Genomic DNA, 20,350 nt, shown 5'->3' with positions numbered 1-20,350 from the left:
TAATTTGCATAACCTCAGAGCGCATGCTCTCCAGCTGACATAGCCCCTTTAATTTCACCGGCGAAAATTGTCTGATTGGTCGACGCGCGACCACGTGATATTGCCAAATTCAAAATGGCGGCAATACATCCATCGTTTGTTTATCCCAGTGGAAAGAAGTGAAATTGCGGCTTAATATGAGTTGCAAATGCATATACGGATATTTTTCGAATAGCCTAGACTTTTTATTATCCTTTTTCACCTATTCCTATGGGATTCGTTCCCTGCGATGCTCGCGTTTTGGCCGGTTTACCGGATTCAACTCAGCACTCTTCACGATCACGAAGGACAACAATATTTTTGATGAAAGCCGGGTCACTAGAAAGAACGGCCTTTGTTCACAGCTCCATGCAGCGAAGAAATAAGACACTATGGGTCCTTTGAAATTGCTTAGACACCTGGAAGTTATTTTATTACTTTTTTTACCGAAAAGATAAAGCAAAATTATGTCTTCTCCAGCAAGACTATTTATAAAAAAAAGCTTGAACATGAGCTAAATGAACTGTAGTGTCTGCATTCATGTTCTTTTCATTGCAATTTTAATATCAAAACTTTAAAGCCGTCTATGACCGAGCAGGTTTTTTTTTTCTTTTTTTCTTTTCAATGGTTACTGTGCTTGATCTGAATAAGATAATGAAATTTTTAAAATTAGGGCAATACTATATATAAAAGAAAAGAACTTTGATTGCAAATATGTTAGTTGGAAAAAATACTGATTATACTATAAGATCTTTTTACTATATAGGTTAGAAAAGTGATGAGTAGTCAAAAGTGCTACAAAGGAGTAAAAACCCAGATCTTTCCATTAATAAATTTTATTGACACTGTCAGGGACATATACTTTGCTTGAATACACATTTTGTTCTTCAAAAATCTTGTTTGTGAAGCTGCACTTTGTTTGATTCAGGATCAATCAATCTTTTCTGAAGAGAAATGAACAATAAAGTATGTTAGCATGTCACTACTTCAACACTGCCTTAGCCAACAACTAAGAAGAAACTCAACTTCATATAAACAAAAAAAAGTGAAAAATACTTCACTGTAAACCAACAACCGCTTCAAATATATATCACATTAAATTCACGCAAAATGTAGACCTGATGAGAAGTTTATAGGAAAAGAAACAAATGATAATCACAATGAAACTATAATGTTTGAATGAGATCTGTATTTGAGAGTTCTCTCATAATTCTGACAGAAGATCAAAATAGGAAACTGCATATTCTACACAACTGCATTCATCAACATGATCCAACTAAAATTTCATCAAGACTAAAAGTTTGCTCCAAACTTTAAACTCCTGTAAGGTTTTTCCCAGGTTTGAATCACATTGAATGCATATTTAAACAGTAATTAGATCTGTGAAACATTAGAACGGTGCAATGTCGTGGAAGGTCTGGGACATTACTGAGACTCTAACAAAATCCTTTGGTGCGAGTTCCAAAGCCGCCTACTATTATTTTATTATGAGCCTGCTACTTAAAAACTTTTTGACAGCCCTGATATTGCACAGTAAATAAACACTGTTGGATATACACATGCAAGCGGTCCATGACCATCATGCTACCTATCCCTTAATCAAAAAACCTACAAATCGCCTTTTGCTGACTTTTTCACCTGATTTTGCATTAAATAGCCAGATTTGGTTGTTTTATGCTGAAAAGTGGATTTTTCTCAAAAAGCTTGGTACTTTGCTTACAGCTACAGTGTACATTGTACATTTTTGGCTCTAGCTGACATCGTAAATAAGAAAACCCATATTTTGGAAAGCATTTTTTGGCAAAACAAGAACTGATTATGCGTATACATATTATAAAACTTAAAAGTACTCAATCACAATTAATAAATACACAGTACAGGTAAACCCCCAATGCTAGCAATCTTCTGTGACCCAAAGAGGGCAAGTATGCTGGTGTTAAAAAAAAAAAAAAACTCCAAGGATTGCTCTACAGAGATATAACCATCCCTTTTCAGGGCTGTCATTACGTTTTGAAACAGCCATAGCAAATGAAGATTCACCTAATACAGGTCCCAAAAATTTAAATTACCACCTTCAGCTTTCCACTTTGATCACCTGTAACATCAAGTGAGCTCAGCTGTAACAGGTGTTATGGGTTACGGCCCCTAATGACAGCTCTGCATTTTTATTTTAGACAATTCTCAGTTTATGAAAAGCCAAACCATTTTTATTCAATCATTACATGTAGATCTCATTACACTTTTATCCTTCTTGGAACATTACCTGCCATTTTTCAAGATTATTTCACAAAAAAAGACTTTACATAATTATCACAAATATACCTGATCAGCATCTAATATAAAATTTTATTCTAATATTGTAGTCAATTTTTTATTGCAGTTAATTTATAATTTTCTGTTCTTTTTGTGTATGGCAATGTATGCTAAAAATAAAAGAAAAAATAATATTTATGCTGAGATACAAAATTAACTGTGCACAACATACACGTATACATAGATTAATAGCCAAAGAATTCTCAGTGAAATACAGAGGGGCAACTTATTATGGAACAATCCACCTGAAAACATTAATGCCATGGCTGATTAAAAAAGATGTCTAAGTACAAGTACAGAATAACTTCCAGCAAACGTTCAGGAAATAGTTTAAATTGTAATATAAGGTGCCAAACATGATAGGGCCATTTTTGTTCTCAGTTAAAAAAACAACTTTGTGCACGCATAATGCATGTACGGTCTCTAGGGAAAATACTATTTTTTTCACTTTCGATCGATCAAAATCGTGTCCCATTTGACACACATTCTAAAGAGAAAACGCGCTGATTTAGATTTAGCGGTCTTCCTATTAATTATAATTATAATGATTATTATTCTGTTGCTCAAACGGCCCTCCACCAGCTGTACCTTTCAATTTTCTCTTGTGTTGGACTGTGGGGCGAGAAACTTTAACCTGAGCATAAAATGCCAGCGAAGCTTAATAAATAAAAATTCGAATATGTTTGAGGATACACTGAACTAGACCTCCAGAGGGTCCCTGAACTTCAAAGATGCAAGTCGATATTTGGTACGAAAACGGTCAACACGTTTCACACAACTGCCGCTTCCGTGCACAGCGGTACAAGCTAATTTATATACATAACAAAGCCCAATAATTTTTCTTTCACTTCTTACAATTTCCTGTTGTACCGATGTGCACGAAACTAACAGTAAGCATAGAAAGTCAAAATTACCCACCTTTTTGGCATGCCTTTCGCACCCGTGCCGGCGATTGTAAAGCCAATATCTCCGACAAATACCCACCACTGGGTTTGTCCGCCGTTTCCAAGGCGCTACATTTTCTAGAGAAAACATTCCACTCAAAACTTTCACCAAAATGTTTTTTGATCTCTTACTATGGCAAGAAAACCACAACGCTATCACTGTCAAAAAAACAGCCATTATCTTTTTCATCTGAATCGGCATTTTTGCCTCAGAGCCAATGACATTGCGCGAAATAGATCACGTGTCATTTTTAGTAGAGCATGCGCAGACATTTTTCGCCGGTGAACCCTTTAATAAGTAGTATACAATTGTCAGTGCTGTCGATATTACAAATCGAATGGTTCAATAAGCTACACACCGAAAGTTAAAAGTTTTTACCGTATAAAGCAGTGTAATTTTTTCTTGTTTGTTTGCTTGTTTTTGGCAGATTCATCAAAGGATGAACGCTACAAGGTTGCAAGGAGGGGAGTTTACAGTCCTTACGTTTTGACCATCACTAACGTTAGCCGCGAAGACACTGGGAACTATTACTGCTGTCTCTCCTCCGGATGCTCTGCAGACATTGAAAAGTGTCAGAAGTTTACCCTCGCTGTCGCAGGTAAGGTTTACTCAAAAAATGATGTCAGAAATTGTTTCAAACTAATATCTTGTACCCAAATTTTCCTTGTCGCCTTTATCTTAGATATAAAAATATCTTAACAAAACTATCGCGCGTATACTACAACCTTAAGAATATACATTGCACACACGTCCGATAACCACTTTACGACGACTGCTCAGTAATTCAAATGCCAAGGTCAAAGACAGACCGGAGAACAGACAGGGAGCAGTATACAAGGGAGTAAGCTTATCACGCGACTGATTGAATACAAACGAGCAACAAGAAATGGTGATATCAACAATCACATTGCTGAACACCATTTACACAGTTTACAGACGAAACATCAAATCGACTAGGACTCTCAGCAAAATGCATTAGTATTTTACAGACTACTATCAACGAATCACTTTAAAAAGTTGGTTTACTGCTGAGCTATAACAAACGCCACCGCATCGTACTCAACAGTTAGTTTCACCGTACAAACGACTTATTGACGGGCTGAAGCAAAACTATAAAATATCAGCAAGTCTACAGCGGCAATTGCAAGCAGTTGAGTGGTGCCCGATCTTCCAGTTGTAGACCTGGATCAGTACAATAATAACTTGTAGAAATGTAAAACGGCAAGGCGATGAAGAAGTATATTCAAACAAATTTGCCCTATATTTCGGTTTGAAAGACAAACCTTCTTCAGGAGCTAAAAGAAAAATGAAGATAAAACTAAAAACGTTTAGTTATATCTTACGTTTTCACTTGGTTTTAGTTTCTCTGTGAACTTAAACAACTTACAGAGCCTATATTAACACTGATTTTATTTTTGCCTTTGTGTATATGTTGCTAAAACACTAGTTCTTTTTTCTTGTTGACAGACGATACTGAATGGGTTAACGGCGCCCCTGTGACACTTTCATCTCAGCATGCTGTTTTTTTCGCCATAATGGCTTTCGCTGTATTATTTTATCATTTCTGAGCTCACGAATCACCCGTCGACCTGTCTTCAGATGATAACTTATTGAGGGTTTTGCTCTTTTGTAATGCAAAACAGTTTACTCAGACACACATTACTCTACGCGATAAAGAATTCTTTGGGCAAACCTCTTTAATATTGTGGGACAGCTATTGTCAGAAATTATATTTTGCTGCTTGTAAAACGATCGGTAACAAGTTTAAGTAGACGCTACCAGTAAAGTTAGTTGATTCAGAATCTAAGCGAAATGTCAAATCACTTGATCACAAAGGACCGCTGTAAAAGCTAAGTAACAGCATTTTATTCGCATTCCGTGTTGTTCGTGTTATTTTCTGTTTTTTTGTTGTTGTTGTTTTTTTTTACATTGAAAACTGAAGATAATAACAAGTAGTTTGCGTTAACGTTTCATGTGTACAATCGCTTCAAACGCTTGAAATCTTAACTAATGATCACTGCTAGTATTTTGTTTTAACATTTTGCTCTGTTCCTCTTGTTATCAAGTTATAGTTCGTGCAACATATTTCTTTTCTGGTTTTTCCTCCGATAGAAACCATTATGAAATGACAATTAAGATTAATTGTTTTTCTACGGTTTGTAAGTTAATATGCTCTTGTTAACTTTTGAATGGCAAATGAGTCCTGGTCTTCCCTGGGTGCCCTCCCTCTCCCTTTCCCCCTTTATTTCACGTCCTCCTATTCAGCATTCAAAAAGATTTAAGTACAATATAATTATAAATCTGACAACTAAATATTAGTAGTACAAAGACAAGTACTCCTGAAGATTTATAATCGTTAAACTTGAATGAATAAATAATCAATTAAGGATAATAGAAAGAAATCAGACCTAGCCTATATTCACTCAGGGTCGCAAGTGACGTTGCATGCAAGCATTATCATCTTGTGGCCCTCACTGTATTTACTATGTTCGAATCCACCATATGTACACTCTGTTTTGTAAAAGTTATTGGTATATGGCTGAAATTTTTTTCCCAACTGCGCGCGCTCTCATTGGTTACATCGAGGTCACATGACATCTAACGATGAAACTGTTTCCCGCCAAAATCTCTTAGCGCGTAGCATCGCAAAATCTATGATGTCAGAGGGTAACAGTGTGTGTTGACCGACAACCGCAGTTCAAATCAATAAGGAGCTTTAGCAAGGACGACGGCGACGCCACCGAAAACATCACTTTTAAAATGAATTCGCGTTGTTGCAAACTTTGTCGCGTTTTTTCCAATTTGCTATAAAAGTCAAATGTAGGCGAATTTCCTTAGAGTTGATTTCTTGAGGACCGCACTCAAGATTAGATAGGGAAAGAAAAATTTGTCGTCGCTTGTTTATGTCCTCCATAAAAAGTGCTGATTAGTCAAGTTTTCATGTCGTAGTCCTGCTGTGACGCCAAAGAAAAGTACAAAAAAGCATGATGCAGGGTGCAAAGTTGTTGTTTTGATTGAAAACCTATTGCTTTTTTGACCGGTCCTCGTTGCCCTCGCTGTCGTAATAACTAAAGCTCCCTTTCCCTCTACTCCGCCTCTAGAAGCTTTGAGATTCCCGGGAAACAAAATTTACTGTTTCGCTATGGACCAGTCATTAATTTCCAAATGCACATGGGAATAACCAGTCATCCCTGCAGGAGTATTTGAAAACGTATCAGCAGTTTATGCAACATTTGGGGCGAAAACATAGCGTTCTATGGCGGGGATTCGGAAGTGGAGAATAGGCTTAAATGACATAGATAGGCAATAACATTTTTACTGAGACTTACAGTATATATTATTACGTACATTTTAAACAGATTACAAATTACTATATCTTAATTTGATATTATACATTATATAGATTGAAAAGTATTTGTATTGTAAAAGACTTTGGAAAAAAAAGAATAAAGATGCGTTAAACCAACTGATCTGAATTATCAGCAAAATCAAGAGCGTTTTTATAGATTTTTGTTGTATTGTCAGCATTCAATTCAGAGATGTTCTGAAATTGTGTTTCTTATGTTAAGTCAGAACCTAAGAAACTGGAGGAGGAATACGCTTTGTAGGGCCGAAGTTTTTTTCTTCCTAGCCAGCATACAGACCTTGCTTTTCAGTAAAAGATACTTGCGAGGCACCGAGAGTTTCGTTCCAAATACAGTCCACTTAAAATTTCATGATAAATCTTCTTTTCAGGGATGGCGCGGGAGCGGATAGAGGATTGGTGTCGAAACCTGTATCACACCGTACCGAAAAGAATATCGGCAAAGGCATGCCAAGTTATGAACGTGTTAAACCTGACCCAAACTCAAAGATAGCAAAACCCTTACTAGATGCAAGCCAAAAGTAATATAAGTTTGTACTAATAATGGGAAATAAAACATGTAACAAATAAATAAAACCGTAATCATAACTGGACTATACCAAAATTCTCAAATGTGATTGGCTGTCAACTGTCCTGATTTCAGTAAGGTGTGATTAAATAGGAAAGTACGCGTCACGCCTACTAAGTAATTGGACAGCGCACGTTTTCGTAAGCACGCTTATTAAATGGCTCTTTTTTCACTACTCACAAAAAAACTCTCAGAATTTCTTGTGTCTTAAGTTTAAAAGGCTAAAATATCACAAATTTTGTTATAGTTATGATAATAAGTAACAAAATTTCGTGTCGTCTAATTCGGTCTGTAATCATGGCTCGTGAGAGTAAATAAATCGGACGACCGCGTTTGTCAATCATTCGTATGATTACAGACCGAATTGGACTCCACTCAGTCCTTATATTACCATCACTAAAATAAGTCAATGCAATTGTTTTCTGTCCAGCGTCCGTGAACGTGAATCTTCAGGGCGACTTAGCATTCGCAGACAAACAACAACACTACGGTGATCTTATTTGCACTTTCTTAAGTAAGCTTAAATATTTGTTCTCAGTTTTATTTTACCTACAAACTCATATTACGCTTGGTTTAACTGCACCAGCTCGTTTGGAAATACCACAACATTGCAATTCAAGATAAAAATTAGCAAAATACCGCGTGAAACAATTGTCCAAAACATCACTGCAATTGCGTACTTTCTGTTTATCCTGATCCCTTTGAACGGAATTTTCTTTTCTTTTAATAATATTTCAACTTATCCCAATAACGTCAATTGTCTTTTGACTTATCAGTGCCAACGGATAAATCAATACGCAAACAAAACACCTGGCTGAATACGGCTTAATGCTGTGAACAGCTTTGCATTGTCTTCTTCAGAATCGGCTCTGGTGTTTTGTGGTTAACAATAAATGAATTGTATAGAAATTGAAAGCCATCTGTTTGCACAGGAGATTTCAACTATAGCCTTCAAACAAACAATAACTTCAACAAGAAGCTGCATCACGAAATTTCTGTTCTTGAAAATTTAGTGACCGATCAGGACTTGTCAAACGCAATGTCGTGGATCAAGACCACTTATATAAAGTATCCAGAATTTAAACAACGGAGCCGAACTTTGCCCAAAGAACAGGTTGACGCTATCGTTGCAAGATTAAACACAACTAAAGCGTTAGATGACCACGGAAATGCTACGAAACATAACGTTGGAAAGGTTAGCGGGTGCCTCCAAAAATACGGAGAAAACACCGGAAAGACAGCGTACTGGAGCAGGACGAGAAATAGGTGTTGTGAATACTTACGCATGGATCAACGGAAGATTACTAAGAAGTCGAGTTACCAGACCAGATGGAAATTGGTATTGTATACCTTTGTCAGGAAAGAAATAGGCGATGCTTAACTTGATTATTCTGTGATTAAATATTAATTAGAAATTGACATTTGTAGCGCAAAGAAGTTAGATTTCGTGACATTAGATTTCACAATAATGTAGACAAAGTCCGAGTATATTTACGATATAAAATGATGTAACTGCATGCATTTTCTTAGGCTAAATAAGGTGAAAGAACGTGCGATTTTGTAATAGACACTTAATTTAGATACATTACAATGGGAACTTTTACTGTACATATGATTAATGTAAAAATACTGCCTTACGCAAGGATAGTAGAAAAACCACTGTATACTTAGAATGTTTTAGTTGATAGTTGATCGTTGATCGTGGGTGTTACGAAAACTAAGACCCTCGAAAACTAAGACCTAAGACCTAAGACCCGTCTTAGTTTTCGAGATTACGAAAACTAAGACCCCCTAAAATCGAATCCGTCGAAATATAAAGTCAAATTGTAACGGAAATAGGTCTGATCTGTCAAATTATATCATGTTCGATCCTTTCCACCGGGTTTTAGGTCAAATTTAACGGTAAATTTAGGGGTCTTAGTTTTCGTAATTTCGAAAACTAAGACCCCTCTTAGTTTTCGTATTTACGAAAACTAAGACCCCCACCAAAACAATCTCTAAAATTTCTACAAAGTCGCATTACGACCGTTTTAAGACTATAATCCGTAAGACAAACAAAAACTACTATCATACGCGTGCTGATCTACAATCCGCTAATGCACTAGTCATTTGTTTCCTCCGCCCCCCCACCCCCGCAACATTCGGGGACTTTGTCGGGCAATAGCGGGGGAATTACTGCTGCTTTGCGATGATTTTATGCCCAGACCCCCAGGGACTTTACCTCAAATTTGCCTGACCTAAAATACCCCCGGGAAACCCCGGGGGAATTTTCAAAAACAAAGCGCTCACGAGGAGACTGTGTGCAAAGGATTCTGGGTGCATTCCTCACAAGCAGCGATCCAACATGGCTACCAGAGAGGATAGCGTGACGAAGTAAGTGTCAACAATCCTTTTATATCCTTATGTAAATGAATGCATCCATTGATAAGCCTAATCGCATTTGAAAGAAAACACTTTGACCTTTGTCCAGAGACTATATTTACGCTTTTTTGTTGCGCGAATTCCGTTTAATATGTGATTGATAAATACACAAGAAGAGGATTTGATACATTCATGTGTGACCATAAAGGCCGGCATACACTACACAAACACTGCGCAAGTGATGCTTTAATGTTGTTTTTATGTTTGATAATAAATACACAACAAGAGGATTGGATACATTCATGTGTGACCATAAAGGCCGGCATACACTAGGGAACAGGTACCAGGGACTGGTCTCAGGGACCAGTGAGGGGAAGAGACCCTGAAGCAAAGTTTGTGGTCTGTATACGTTTACGAGAAGCAATTCCCTGCGACTAGTCCAACCTAATTAGCCCAATTTAAAACGGCCCTTGACAAAACTCTTGTTTGGTGACTTAAATTTCTACATAATGACGTAAGCAGTTTCATGGGACTAGTCCCAAGGACGTGGCCCCTAGTGTATTAAAATACTCTGAATTTCTCGTCATGTGCGCGTTCTACCAATGTACTTTCTTTGTCCCTTTTTGCTTTAGAATCTCAAATGCCTTTTAAACCCCCGTAAAGTAGCAATGTTGTTGCCAACTGAAATTTGCACTTGCTTCTGAAAAGGCGAACTAGCTTATAGCTATCTTGAATTTATCTTCTTAATAATTTTGCAATCACAATTTCCTAAATCTTAGCCCCTTACTAAAAGTGCTTAAAACAAAATGTAGTACATATGCCCCGTTTTGTGACAGCCACCCATGTGGCCAGGTTTCTCTCGACAAGAACGAGTTCAAGAGCAGGTACCAAACAACTGTGTTTGTTGCTGGCATGGCTCACGATTTTCAAGTCTTCTCTCAGCTTATTGGTTATTCTCTCACACTATTTGTCTGATTAAAAAGCTATACTCCAAACAACCTCAGTGGTAAGTAGTTTAAGCTGGTTGAAACATTCCTAATAGTTGTTGTTTCTCAAAATGTATTTAGCGCAGAAATAGACAATCTCTTCTTTTACAAGGTCTTTCAGCTAGCCCCGGGGGGTGGTGGTTTTGCAAAGAAATTCTGCCCTGGTGGGTGGTGGAATTCCCCATAATTAGCATCGCTTGTTTGCAAATTCCCCCGCTATGTCGCGGGGGTGGGGGAGCGGGGGAAACAAATGACTAGTGCATAACAATTTGAAGACTCGCTTTAAAAAGAGGACCAAGGCCATAGACCTCCTACGTATCTATTGTACACTGAGAATATGCCTTACCCCTATTGGTCTTTAATTTTGTTGTTTATCCTTTAAATCATGAAATGGGCTTTCTACTGGAGATGGATGTTTTTCTTCGCGTCTCTGCGATCGAGATTGCGTTACCTGTAACCATCACGTGAGGGGGTTTGTGTGCAGCATGTTGTCGTGTTTATTTTATTGTTCTGAAATTAGAACTCCAATTCTCGAGACGATGCTTTGCTAGTACAGGAAATTCATTCACTCATTCGTTTTTTATTATTATTATTTCATGAGTGATTTTAGCGATTATCCCTCACAGACTATTTCTCCTTGCCCCCCACCCCTACCCCTCAACTACCTTTGCATTGTATTAACCCGGTGATCTCCGGGGTGGCAACGATAAAAACAAACGCAAGAAAAACGCAATATAGCATATTCTCCTTTTTTCGCCCTTTTTATAACAGCACTTTTCTATCTATGACCTGCCAGAAAAGGAAAAACAAAATCCGTATTTTTGTGTGATGTTTAACCGATAACGCCGTTGACCACTTAGCGATCAGGCATTCAGGTCGCAGCGACATGTCAGCCCGCAACGAAGACAAAAATCCATTTCCAGTGGAAAACCAATTTTATGACTTCAAGGATAAACAACCAAAATTATAGGGGTAAGGCATATTTTCAGTGTACAATTATACGTAGGTAGTCTATAGCTTTCATCCTCTTCTTAAAGCCACAATATTGATAATGTATGTCTGCAAATTGTTAGAAGAAGCGGATCGTCTAGCACGCGTATGATAGTAGTTTTTGTTTGTCTTACGGATTATAGTCTTCAAACGGTCGTAATTCGACTTTGTAGAAATTTTAGAGATTGTTTTGGTGGGGGTCTTAGTTTTCGTAATTACGAAAACTAAGAGGGGTCTTAGTTTTCGAAATTACGAAAACTAAGACCCCTAAATTTACCGTTAAATTTGACCTAAAACCCGGTGGAAAGGATCGAACATGATATAATTTGACAGATCAGACCTATTTCCGTTACAATTTGACTTTATATTTCGACGGATTCGATTTTAGGGGGTCTTAGTTTTCGTAATCTCGAAAACTAAGACGGGTCTTAGGTCTTAGGTCTTAGTTTTCGAGGGTCTTAGTTTTCGTAACACCCCGTTGATCGTTGATCGTTTAGTTACGTTGATCGTTGTGTTACGAACGTGGAATATGTGAGAGTTGTACATCGCAGTAGATTGTTGCATCGAAAGATACAGTCCTCTTGATTTGTTTGAACCAGCGGAGCGGGGTTAAAAGAATTCCGCAACAACCTTCGATTGCCTTGCGTGTGTCTCAAGAAATTCTCAAATTCACAAAGATTTCTTGATCAGATGTTTGAACTAAAGGGCTAACCATTGCAAGACAGTATGCCCGGCCTTATTGTGATAGCCTTCTTCTACGATAATTCAGAAAAAATCAAAGATGCAGACTGATACCCAGCCATGACTGCACAGTGGCTAGAGAACAAGCGTCATGGTCACGGCTTCACTCTGCAGGCAGCAGTTTAGGTCGTTCAAGGTATTTGAATCATAAACCGGCGTTAAGTGTGTAAATTACCAGTCAGTTTGAAGCTCCATTGCACTGATTACAACACTTTGAAATGGAACTGTGATCAGGAGATGAATAGCCTTTGGTGAAGCTATAAAACCTTTCCTCTGAACAAAGCATGCAAGGAAGAACGTCGACATTGAACGCGACGGTGGTTAAACTGGTAACTCTGTTCAAAAACTGCGCGAGGTTGCCTTTAGCAATTAAAAAACGAATGTTTTAATTTTCGTAGTAGTGGAGTATAGCCACTGAATTGTTTCGTTGTACGCTGGCGTGTTCCCGCGGGTGTTTTCAAAGACGGGTTTGAACTGTGAAGTCTATTTATTTATTTATATGTTCCACAGTTATTAGAGGAGACTGGTTATGAAAAGCGACAAACATCAATGATAAAAACAACAGTGCTGCAGTTTATGTTGGAAGCACCCTGAAAGTGCACAATCCTTTGTTTTCTGTTGGCAAATTGTTACGGAATAAATTAATGCAACGTTTTTATTGGTCAATACAATCAAAATGATAGGAATTCTTTTGAACGTTGTGCACTTTCAGGTCCACTAAAACATATAACAAAGGAGTCTGACGGGTTTCATAACCATTCCACTCAATTAACTATGTATGTTCGTTCCTGAGCCTGTGGATTCTTTTGGTAAGGTCGATGAATACGTACATTGTGTTACTTTCCATAGAGTTACTCTACTGTACTTTTAAGGATACAAAATGCTTAAAACAATTTCTCGAAATTTACTCAGCTTGTTCATGACGTCGTTTAATAACTCCATGCCTATAATGAGACAAAACTATGCTTGTTTGTGCCATTATCTGCGAAGTGGTTTGTGTTTTTGCATAGACGCCTAACAGACTCAAGTTATTATTCTTAGATTAGCTTTAATTTAATTGTTCAGTTCAATTAAAATGAAAATGAGATGGAAGAATCTCTCTACGTAGCACGCAACTTAATAACATAATCCCTCAAAGCTAAAAACGGAGAACTGCAACTCAGTAATCTCAGATAGGTGAGTACAAGCGCATCATACTGGTGAACAATCCGGCTTGTAATTCATAATTCAGGAAGGTGACAAATAAAAACAAAAGACTGCATTATTGAGACAAGGCCTCTTTCAGCAACTTACCCTCAATTGAGTTCAGGTCTTAGTAATGAGGGAGGCTTCGTGAGTTGAGTTCTAATATAATCAACGGTAAACCAAGAGAGGACCTTTTCCTCAGAGAGTTTGAAGCTGATGACCTGAGATGTATTTGATTTTAAAAACCTGTCTAACACTCAAAGAGATTCTGGTCAAGTTTAAAATTTTTGTGCATCTATAAGTGGCGCACAAGTAAAACCAAGCTTATGAGCACGATACACTTGCATCAATTTCACTTCCACACAGGGCGATGTTCTTAAGGCTTCGTCAAGCTGTACCCGTTGTTAATCAGTAACAGTGAAGACCGTTAGATTCTAAGACGAGGACGACTACGAATACGAGATTTTCTCAGTATCAAGTAGTGCTCGCTCGTGAGCCAGCGTCACTTTTTGGCGGGAAAATTAAATGTGATAGCCGTCGTCATTCTACTACGAGTTTTAGCGAGCATTTCGTTTAATATTTAGAGTTTTGCGAAGGGGAGAGGGCTTTACATTCAATAAAGATAAAAGTTCTCACATGTCTGGTGAAAGAAAAGTAAATAAGGCATTCCGGGTGACTACTTTTTTAACACACGCGAAAGAACTTGAATCAAATCTGGTACTCGTAGTCGTTCTGTTCCTCGAATCTCTAGGTCTCTATTATAAAGACTGGTGGGTCACGACATTGACACTGTTTTCATGTTATCAGAGAATGAAGTCCCTCAAGTGGAAACAACCAAAGTGAATGTTCTGCAGCATGGTGATACCGTTACTATAAAATGCGTCGTGAAGGACACCGGAAGCCGGACTACTAAGGTGAAGAGGATTGCTTGGTTTAAAGATGGCGAGATGAGGAAGGAAAATCCACAAGAGCCTAGACACACCATCGATCCGATGGTTATCAGAAGTGCACGAGCTGAGCATGGAGGAAATTACACTTGTCGCTTGGAAGTTACGTTGCGAGGAAATATAGACCTGAACATATCTGACACCACTCAAGTCCAAAGTAAGTAAGCCTACTAAAGGAACTTCAAGTCAAGTGTATAGTTTAAAGGCATCCGCCCTAATAATCGCTGCCAAACATGGAAAAACATGCAACTAGTACCACTGCGCTTAAAATAAAAATTGTAAAAAAATCCACATTCCTAGAAGTGGGAAAATGTTACAGCTGAGCGCAGGAAAATATACGATTAAGTATGGCTAGTGTGTATCAATCATTTGTGTGTATTCCAGGCTTTGCAATTATACAACCTTTGCAAAGCGAGATAAAAACAACACACTCGGCCGTTGTTGAGAACGAGCCAGATTATCATTGACAAAGTGGGAGGATCCATGCCACTGCTGACTGACTCCACAGCTGATAAGTCAGCCGATGAAGTTTAAGGCTGATTGTTCGTTTTTGTTGGGAGATACATTAGCTCCCAACTGTATGGAAGCTCTGTGTATTATTGGATGAGGTTTTTGTGATATCCGAATTAATCAACATCGAGGTAAGTGTTATCAGCCGAGCCGAAGGCCTAGTTTGATAACAGTTACCGAGATCTTGATTATTTAGGCTGTCACAAAAACCGAATCTAATAATTGTTTTTGAACAAAATAACGACAAACACACCGTCGCAAGGAACCTGAATTGATATTGTCATTGGAAACCATGCATGCACTGCGCGCGCAACCTCGGATTAGTCAGTTATCTGCTAGGAGATAATTAACTAATCTGTAGGTGGTGCTGATTTCCAAAACTAGCTGTGGTCTCTTAGCCAATGAGAAGACAGATAGTGAGTACAATGTATAATTAATATATTGCCACCAGCGAGGAACGCAGCATACAATCTGTACATACCAGGGGTTTCAATAACATTAGTTATAAGCGGCCACTGAGGGTTTAATAGGCGGCTGTGACCACTAAAGGGGCCGTAAGTTTTTTTTTAAAAAATCCTGCTTTGTGGTCAATAAAAATACGCATCAACAACACGCTTTTTGATGCCCAAAACGCTGGAAATCGCATTTCCGAGCTTCTAGATTTCAAATTTTTCTGGGGGAGCATGCCCCAGAAAAATTTGAAATCTAGAAGCTCGGAAATGCGATTTCCAGCGTTTTGGGCATCAAAAAGCGTGTTGTTGATGCGTATTTTTATTGACCACAAAGCAGGATTTTTTTAAAAAAAACTATTAAATTTTTGATACAAAAAGGTACATTTTGAATACCTTTCTAGGCAGATAGCAGATATCTCTTAGTGAGACTTGATATCCTCTTAGGCAGTAATTTCTTTGAAGTCCTTTCTTAAAACAAGTACAACTTTTCTGCTACTCATTTAAATGTACCAACATGCATGCAACAAACTGATTTTTAACTCTTCAGAATAAAATAAAATGATATAAACTTTACAACAAAATTCTTTCTACTAATATTCTTACACAACCAAACCTCATTTTCAAATTTTCATTCAAAATTTCAGTGGTCGTCGTTGTTGTTGTATTTGTTATTTTTAAATCACTTTTTATTTTCATTAATGAAATCCAAACAGACGGCGGTAAGAGGTCCTACAGGCGGCGGTAGACCGCCGGTAACCGGCTTTTATTGAAACCCCTGGTACATACCATCTAGCGAACAGGAAAATGTACATATCCTAACAGTTTTGTTCGGCTTTTATTACTCCCGATTTAAGTTTATAGCTTTAATGATCAATTCATCAATTCTAATTTAATGGAGTGGCAAAAACAACTAGAGCTAAATTTAAAAAAAAATGAAACGAAAGATAACATTATTCCATTCAAACTGAAAGGAAAAATTTGAGTTCTGCGTTTTTGTCTTAAACAAACTATAAATCCTGACGTAATATACAGTTGAAACAGTCTAGATGGTCATTTAGCGGTACATTATTACAAGACTGAAATCAGTAAAGATAGTCTGATTATTGTAGTTGTCCGGCGTTAGCACTGCAGTGCTCTACCAACTGAGCTATGAACGCCCATAGATCGAGAGCAGGCCAATTTGTTGAGTTCATCTTTATCCATGAATGGAATGAAATATGGAACGAAGGTGATGACACGATCTGCGGAAACACAAATTTACATGAAGACATGGTCGATATGGTCGTCGCAGTCGTAAGAACAAGCAAAGAAAACCAGTAAATTGACTGATTTGTTGCATCCTTATTTTTCAGTTGCACCGTGGTTTGAAAAGAAAGAAGGAGAATCCCTGACCAAGGAAGAAGGAGATAATGTGACAATGAAGTGCAGTGCCCAAGGCTTTCCATTGATAGTGGAGTGGAAAGTTATGTTTAGCAACAAAGAAACTGTTCTACCTTGTATTGGTAAGGTCGATATGACTTTGTCATATCCGATCCCATAAAATGTTATCATTTTCAGTTTGGAAAGTTAAGTGATTGTTTTAGTGGTCATAATCTTCCAATAAAGAAGCCAAAGTATAACCATTTAAGCATGTTAGTAACCCATGATTCCCAACTTTGATCTGCGGTATGGTACTGTTCACAATGATGAGATGTTATTATATGCCCACAAAAGTACGCGCGCTGTGATTGGCTGTTTTCCTGAAATGACCAGGAATTATTTTCTTGTAATGACTGGGCATTACTAGCTAGGTGTTCAAGGCATATAGAATCTGTGTTTAACTTGACATTTGACATCCTTAAGGACATCCATGTTATGGTCAATTGACAGCTGTCAAAAAGGGTATCCGCTGACCGGTTTAACCTGAGTGTATCGCTGGCTCAGGTGTTTAACTCATTGAGTTGACGTGTTTTATAAAGTTATCCGCTGACCAATTGTTGGTTTTTATTGATCGTGGCCTCAGGTCTATAATGAAAGACCATATAATAAATAACTTATTAACCTCGCCCGTTCGGTTCAGTACAGGGAAATCTCAGACCTCGGCCTTGCGCCAAGGCCTCAGTCTTAGATTTCCCTGTAATGACCTCACTCTTAATAAGTAGTATACAATTGTCAGTGCTGTCGATATTACAAATCGAATGGTTCAATAAGCTACACACCGAAAGTTAAAAGTTTTTACCGTATAAAGCAGTGTAATTTTTTCTTGCTTGTTTGTTTGTTTGTTTTTTGCAGATACATCAAAGGATGAACGCTACAAGGTTGCAAGGAGGGGAGTTTACAGTCCTTACGTTTTGACCATCACTAACGTTAGCCGCGAAGACACTGGGAACTATTACTGCTGTCTCTCCTCCGGATGCTCTGTAGACGTTGAAAAGTGCCAGAAGTTTACCCTCGCTGTCACAGGTAAGGTTTACTCAAAAAATGATGTCAGAAATTGTTTCAAACTAATATCTTGTACCCAAATTTTCCTTGTCGCCTTTATCTTAGATATAAAAATATCTTAACAAAACTATCGCGCGTATACTACAACCTTAAGAATATACATTGCACACACGTCCGATAACCACTTTACGACGACTGCTCAGTAATTCAAATGCCAAGGTCAAAGACAGACCGGAGAACAGACAGGGAGCAGTATACAAGGGAGTAAGCTTATCACGCGACTGATTGAATACAAACGAGCAATAAGAAATGGTGATGTCAACAATCACATATGCTGAACACCATTTACAGACGAAACATCAAATCGACTAGGACTCTGACCGAAATGCATAAGTATTTTACAGACTACTATCAACGAATCACTTAACAGTTAGTTTCACCGTACAAACGACTTATTGACGGGCTGAAACAAAACTATAAAATATCAGCAAGTCCACAGCGGCAATTGCAAGCAGTTGAGTGGTGCCCGATCTCCCAGTTGTAGACCTGGATCAGTACAATAATAACTTGTAGAAATATAAAACGGTAAACAGATTCTTACGGCAAGGCGATGAAGAAGTAAACAAAGGGACAAAACAAAAAATGTATCTTTAAACAACTTTGCCACATATTTCGGTTTGAAAGACAAACCTTCTTCAGGAGCTAAAAGAAAAATGAAGATAAACTAAAAACGTTTAGTTATATCTTACGTTTTCACTTGGTTTTAGTTTCTCTGTGAACTTAAACAACTTACTGAGGCTATATTAACCTTGATTTTGTTTTTGCCTTTGTGTATGTTACTAAAACACTCGTTCTTTTTTCTTATTGACAGACGATACTGAACGGGTTAACGGCGCCCCTGTGACACTTGCATCTCAGCGTGCTGTTATTTTCTCCATAATGGCTTTCGCTGTAATATTTTATCATTTCTGAGCTCACGAGTCACCCGTCGACCTGTCTTCAGATAATAACTTATTGAGGGTTTTGCCCTTTTGTAATGCAAAACAGTTTACTCAGACACACACTACTCTACGCGGTAAAGACTTCTTTGGGCAAAGCTCTTTAATATTGTGGGACAGGTATTGTCAGAAATTATATTTTACTGCTCAGTAAAACGATCAGTAACAAGTTTAAGTAGATGCCAGCAGTAAACAGGGGCACCCAACGAGAATTTCGGAAGAATATCTGTTCGGAAGACGATTTGAGATCTAGAATTTTCGAAACATTTGTTGTAAAATTTCTTGCCTGCCTGCCTCTCCTAGGATTTTCGAACATCTAAAAAATGGTATAATTGCCTATTTTTAACGGATTTTTACCCTAAAAAGGTCACCTAGAATTTTCGGGAGCCTTTTTTCTGGCTGAAATTTTCTAATAGGTAAGTTTTGATCCCTATAATTTTCGGATCACTAGACTTTCAGCTAGGAAATCCGAACAGATGAAAAATTTTTAGGGGATAAAAATATGCCTATATCTACCGTTTAAATACTAAAATACGTTGAACAATGCTGTGTTTAAGTGGTTTTGAACTATATTCTCGTTGGGTGCCCCTGAGTAAAGTTAGTTGATCCAGAATCTAAGCGAAATGTCAAATCACTTGATCACAAAGGACCGCTGTAAAAGCTAATTAACAACATTTTATTCGCATTCCATGTTGTTCGTGTTATTTTCTTTTTTTTTTTTTACATTGAAAACTGAAGAAAATAACAAGCAGTTTGCGTTAAAGTTTCATGTGTACAATCGCTTCAAACGGTTGAAATCTTAACTAATGATCACTGCTAGTATTTTGTTTTAACATTTTACTCTGTTCCTCTTGTTATCAAGTTCTAGTTCTTGCAACATATTTCTATTCTGGTTTTTCCTCCGATAGAAACCATTATGAAATGACAATTAAGATTACTTGTTTTTCTACGGTTTGTAAGTTATGTTCTTGTTAATTCTTTTGAATGGTAAATGAGTCCTGATCTTCCCTGGGTGCCCTCCCTCCCTCTTTCCCCCTTTATTTCACGTCCTTCTATTCTATTCGGCATTCAAAAAGATTTAAGTGCAATATAATTATAAATCTGACAACTAAATATTAGTAGTACAAAAACAAGTAGTCCTGAAGATTTTTTAGTTGTTAATGAACTTGAATTAATACATAATCAATTAAGGATAATAGAAAGAAATCAGGACCTAGCCTATATTCACTCAGGGTCGCAAGTGACGTTGCACGCAAGCATTATCATCTTGTGGCCCTTATGTATTGACTATTTTCGAATCCACCATATGTACACCCTGTTTTGTAAAAGTTATTGGTTTATGGCTGGAATTTTTTTCTCAACCAAAATCTCTCAGCGCGTAGCATTGCAAAAATCTATCATGTCAGATGGTAATAGTGCGTGTCAGGGCGGATAAAGGTTGGGCGGAGAAACGAGCGCGTTCGAGTAAAAAGGTGTGATGCAGTGGACTGGGACTCTGCTTAGAAATGTTGCTTTCAATTCTTTTATTACTTCGATGACTCTACCACTGAA

At 37.7% G+C, this 20,350-nt stretch overlaps 1 protein-coding gene across 1 annotated transcript in view; it reads left to right on the top strand.

Moving 5' to 3' along the window:
* LOC140937895 (neural cell adhesion molecule 2-like) overlaps nucleotides 1-18,941 on the top strand; it is a 38,066-nt gene extending 19,125 nt beyond the window's left edge. The window contains exons 6-10 of the mRNA XM_073387465.1: nucleotides 3,704-3,874; nucleotides 14,279-14,575; nucleotides 16,733-16,882; nucleotides 17,652-17,822; nucleotides 18,673-18,941. Coding sequence (XP_073243566.1) covers nucleotides 3,704-3,874; nucleotides 14,279-14,575; nucleotides 16,733-16,882; nucleotides 17,652-17,822; nucleotides 18,673-18,773 — 890 coding nt within the window. The 3' untranslated portion in view covers nucleotides 18,774-18,941. The remainder of the gene's footprint in view (nucleotides 1-3,703; nucleotides 3,875-14,278; nucleotides 14,576-16,732; nucleotides 16,883-17,651; nucleotides 17,823-18,672) is intronic.
* Nucleotides 18,942-20,350: the final 1,409 nt, after the last annotated feature.

This window comes from Porites lutea, chromosome 5 (assembly GCF_958299795.1).
Source record: "Porites lutea chromosome 5, jaPorLute2.1, whole genome shotgun sequence".
NCBI classification, from domain to species: Eukaryota; Metazoa; Cnidaria; class Anthozoa; order Scleractinia; family Poritidae; genus Porites; species Porites lutea.
Note: the sequence above shows the minus strand (reverse complement) of the source record. Positions and strands in the feature narration are given on the sequence as shown.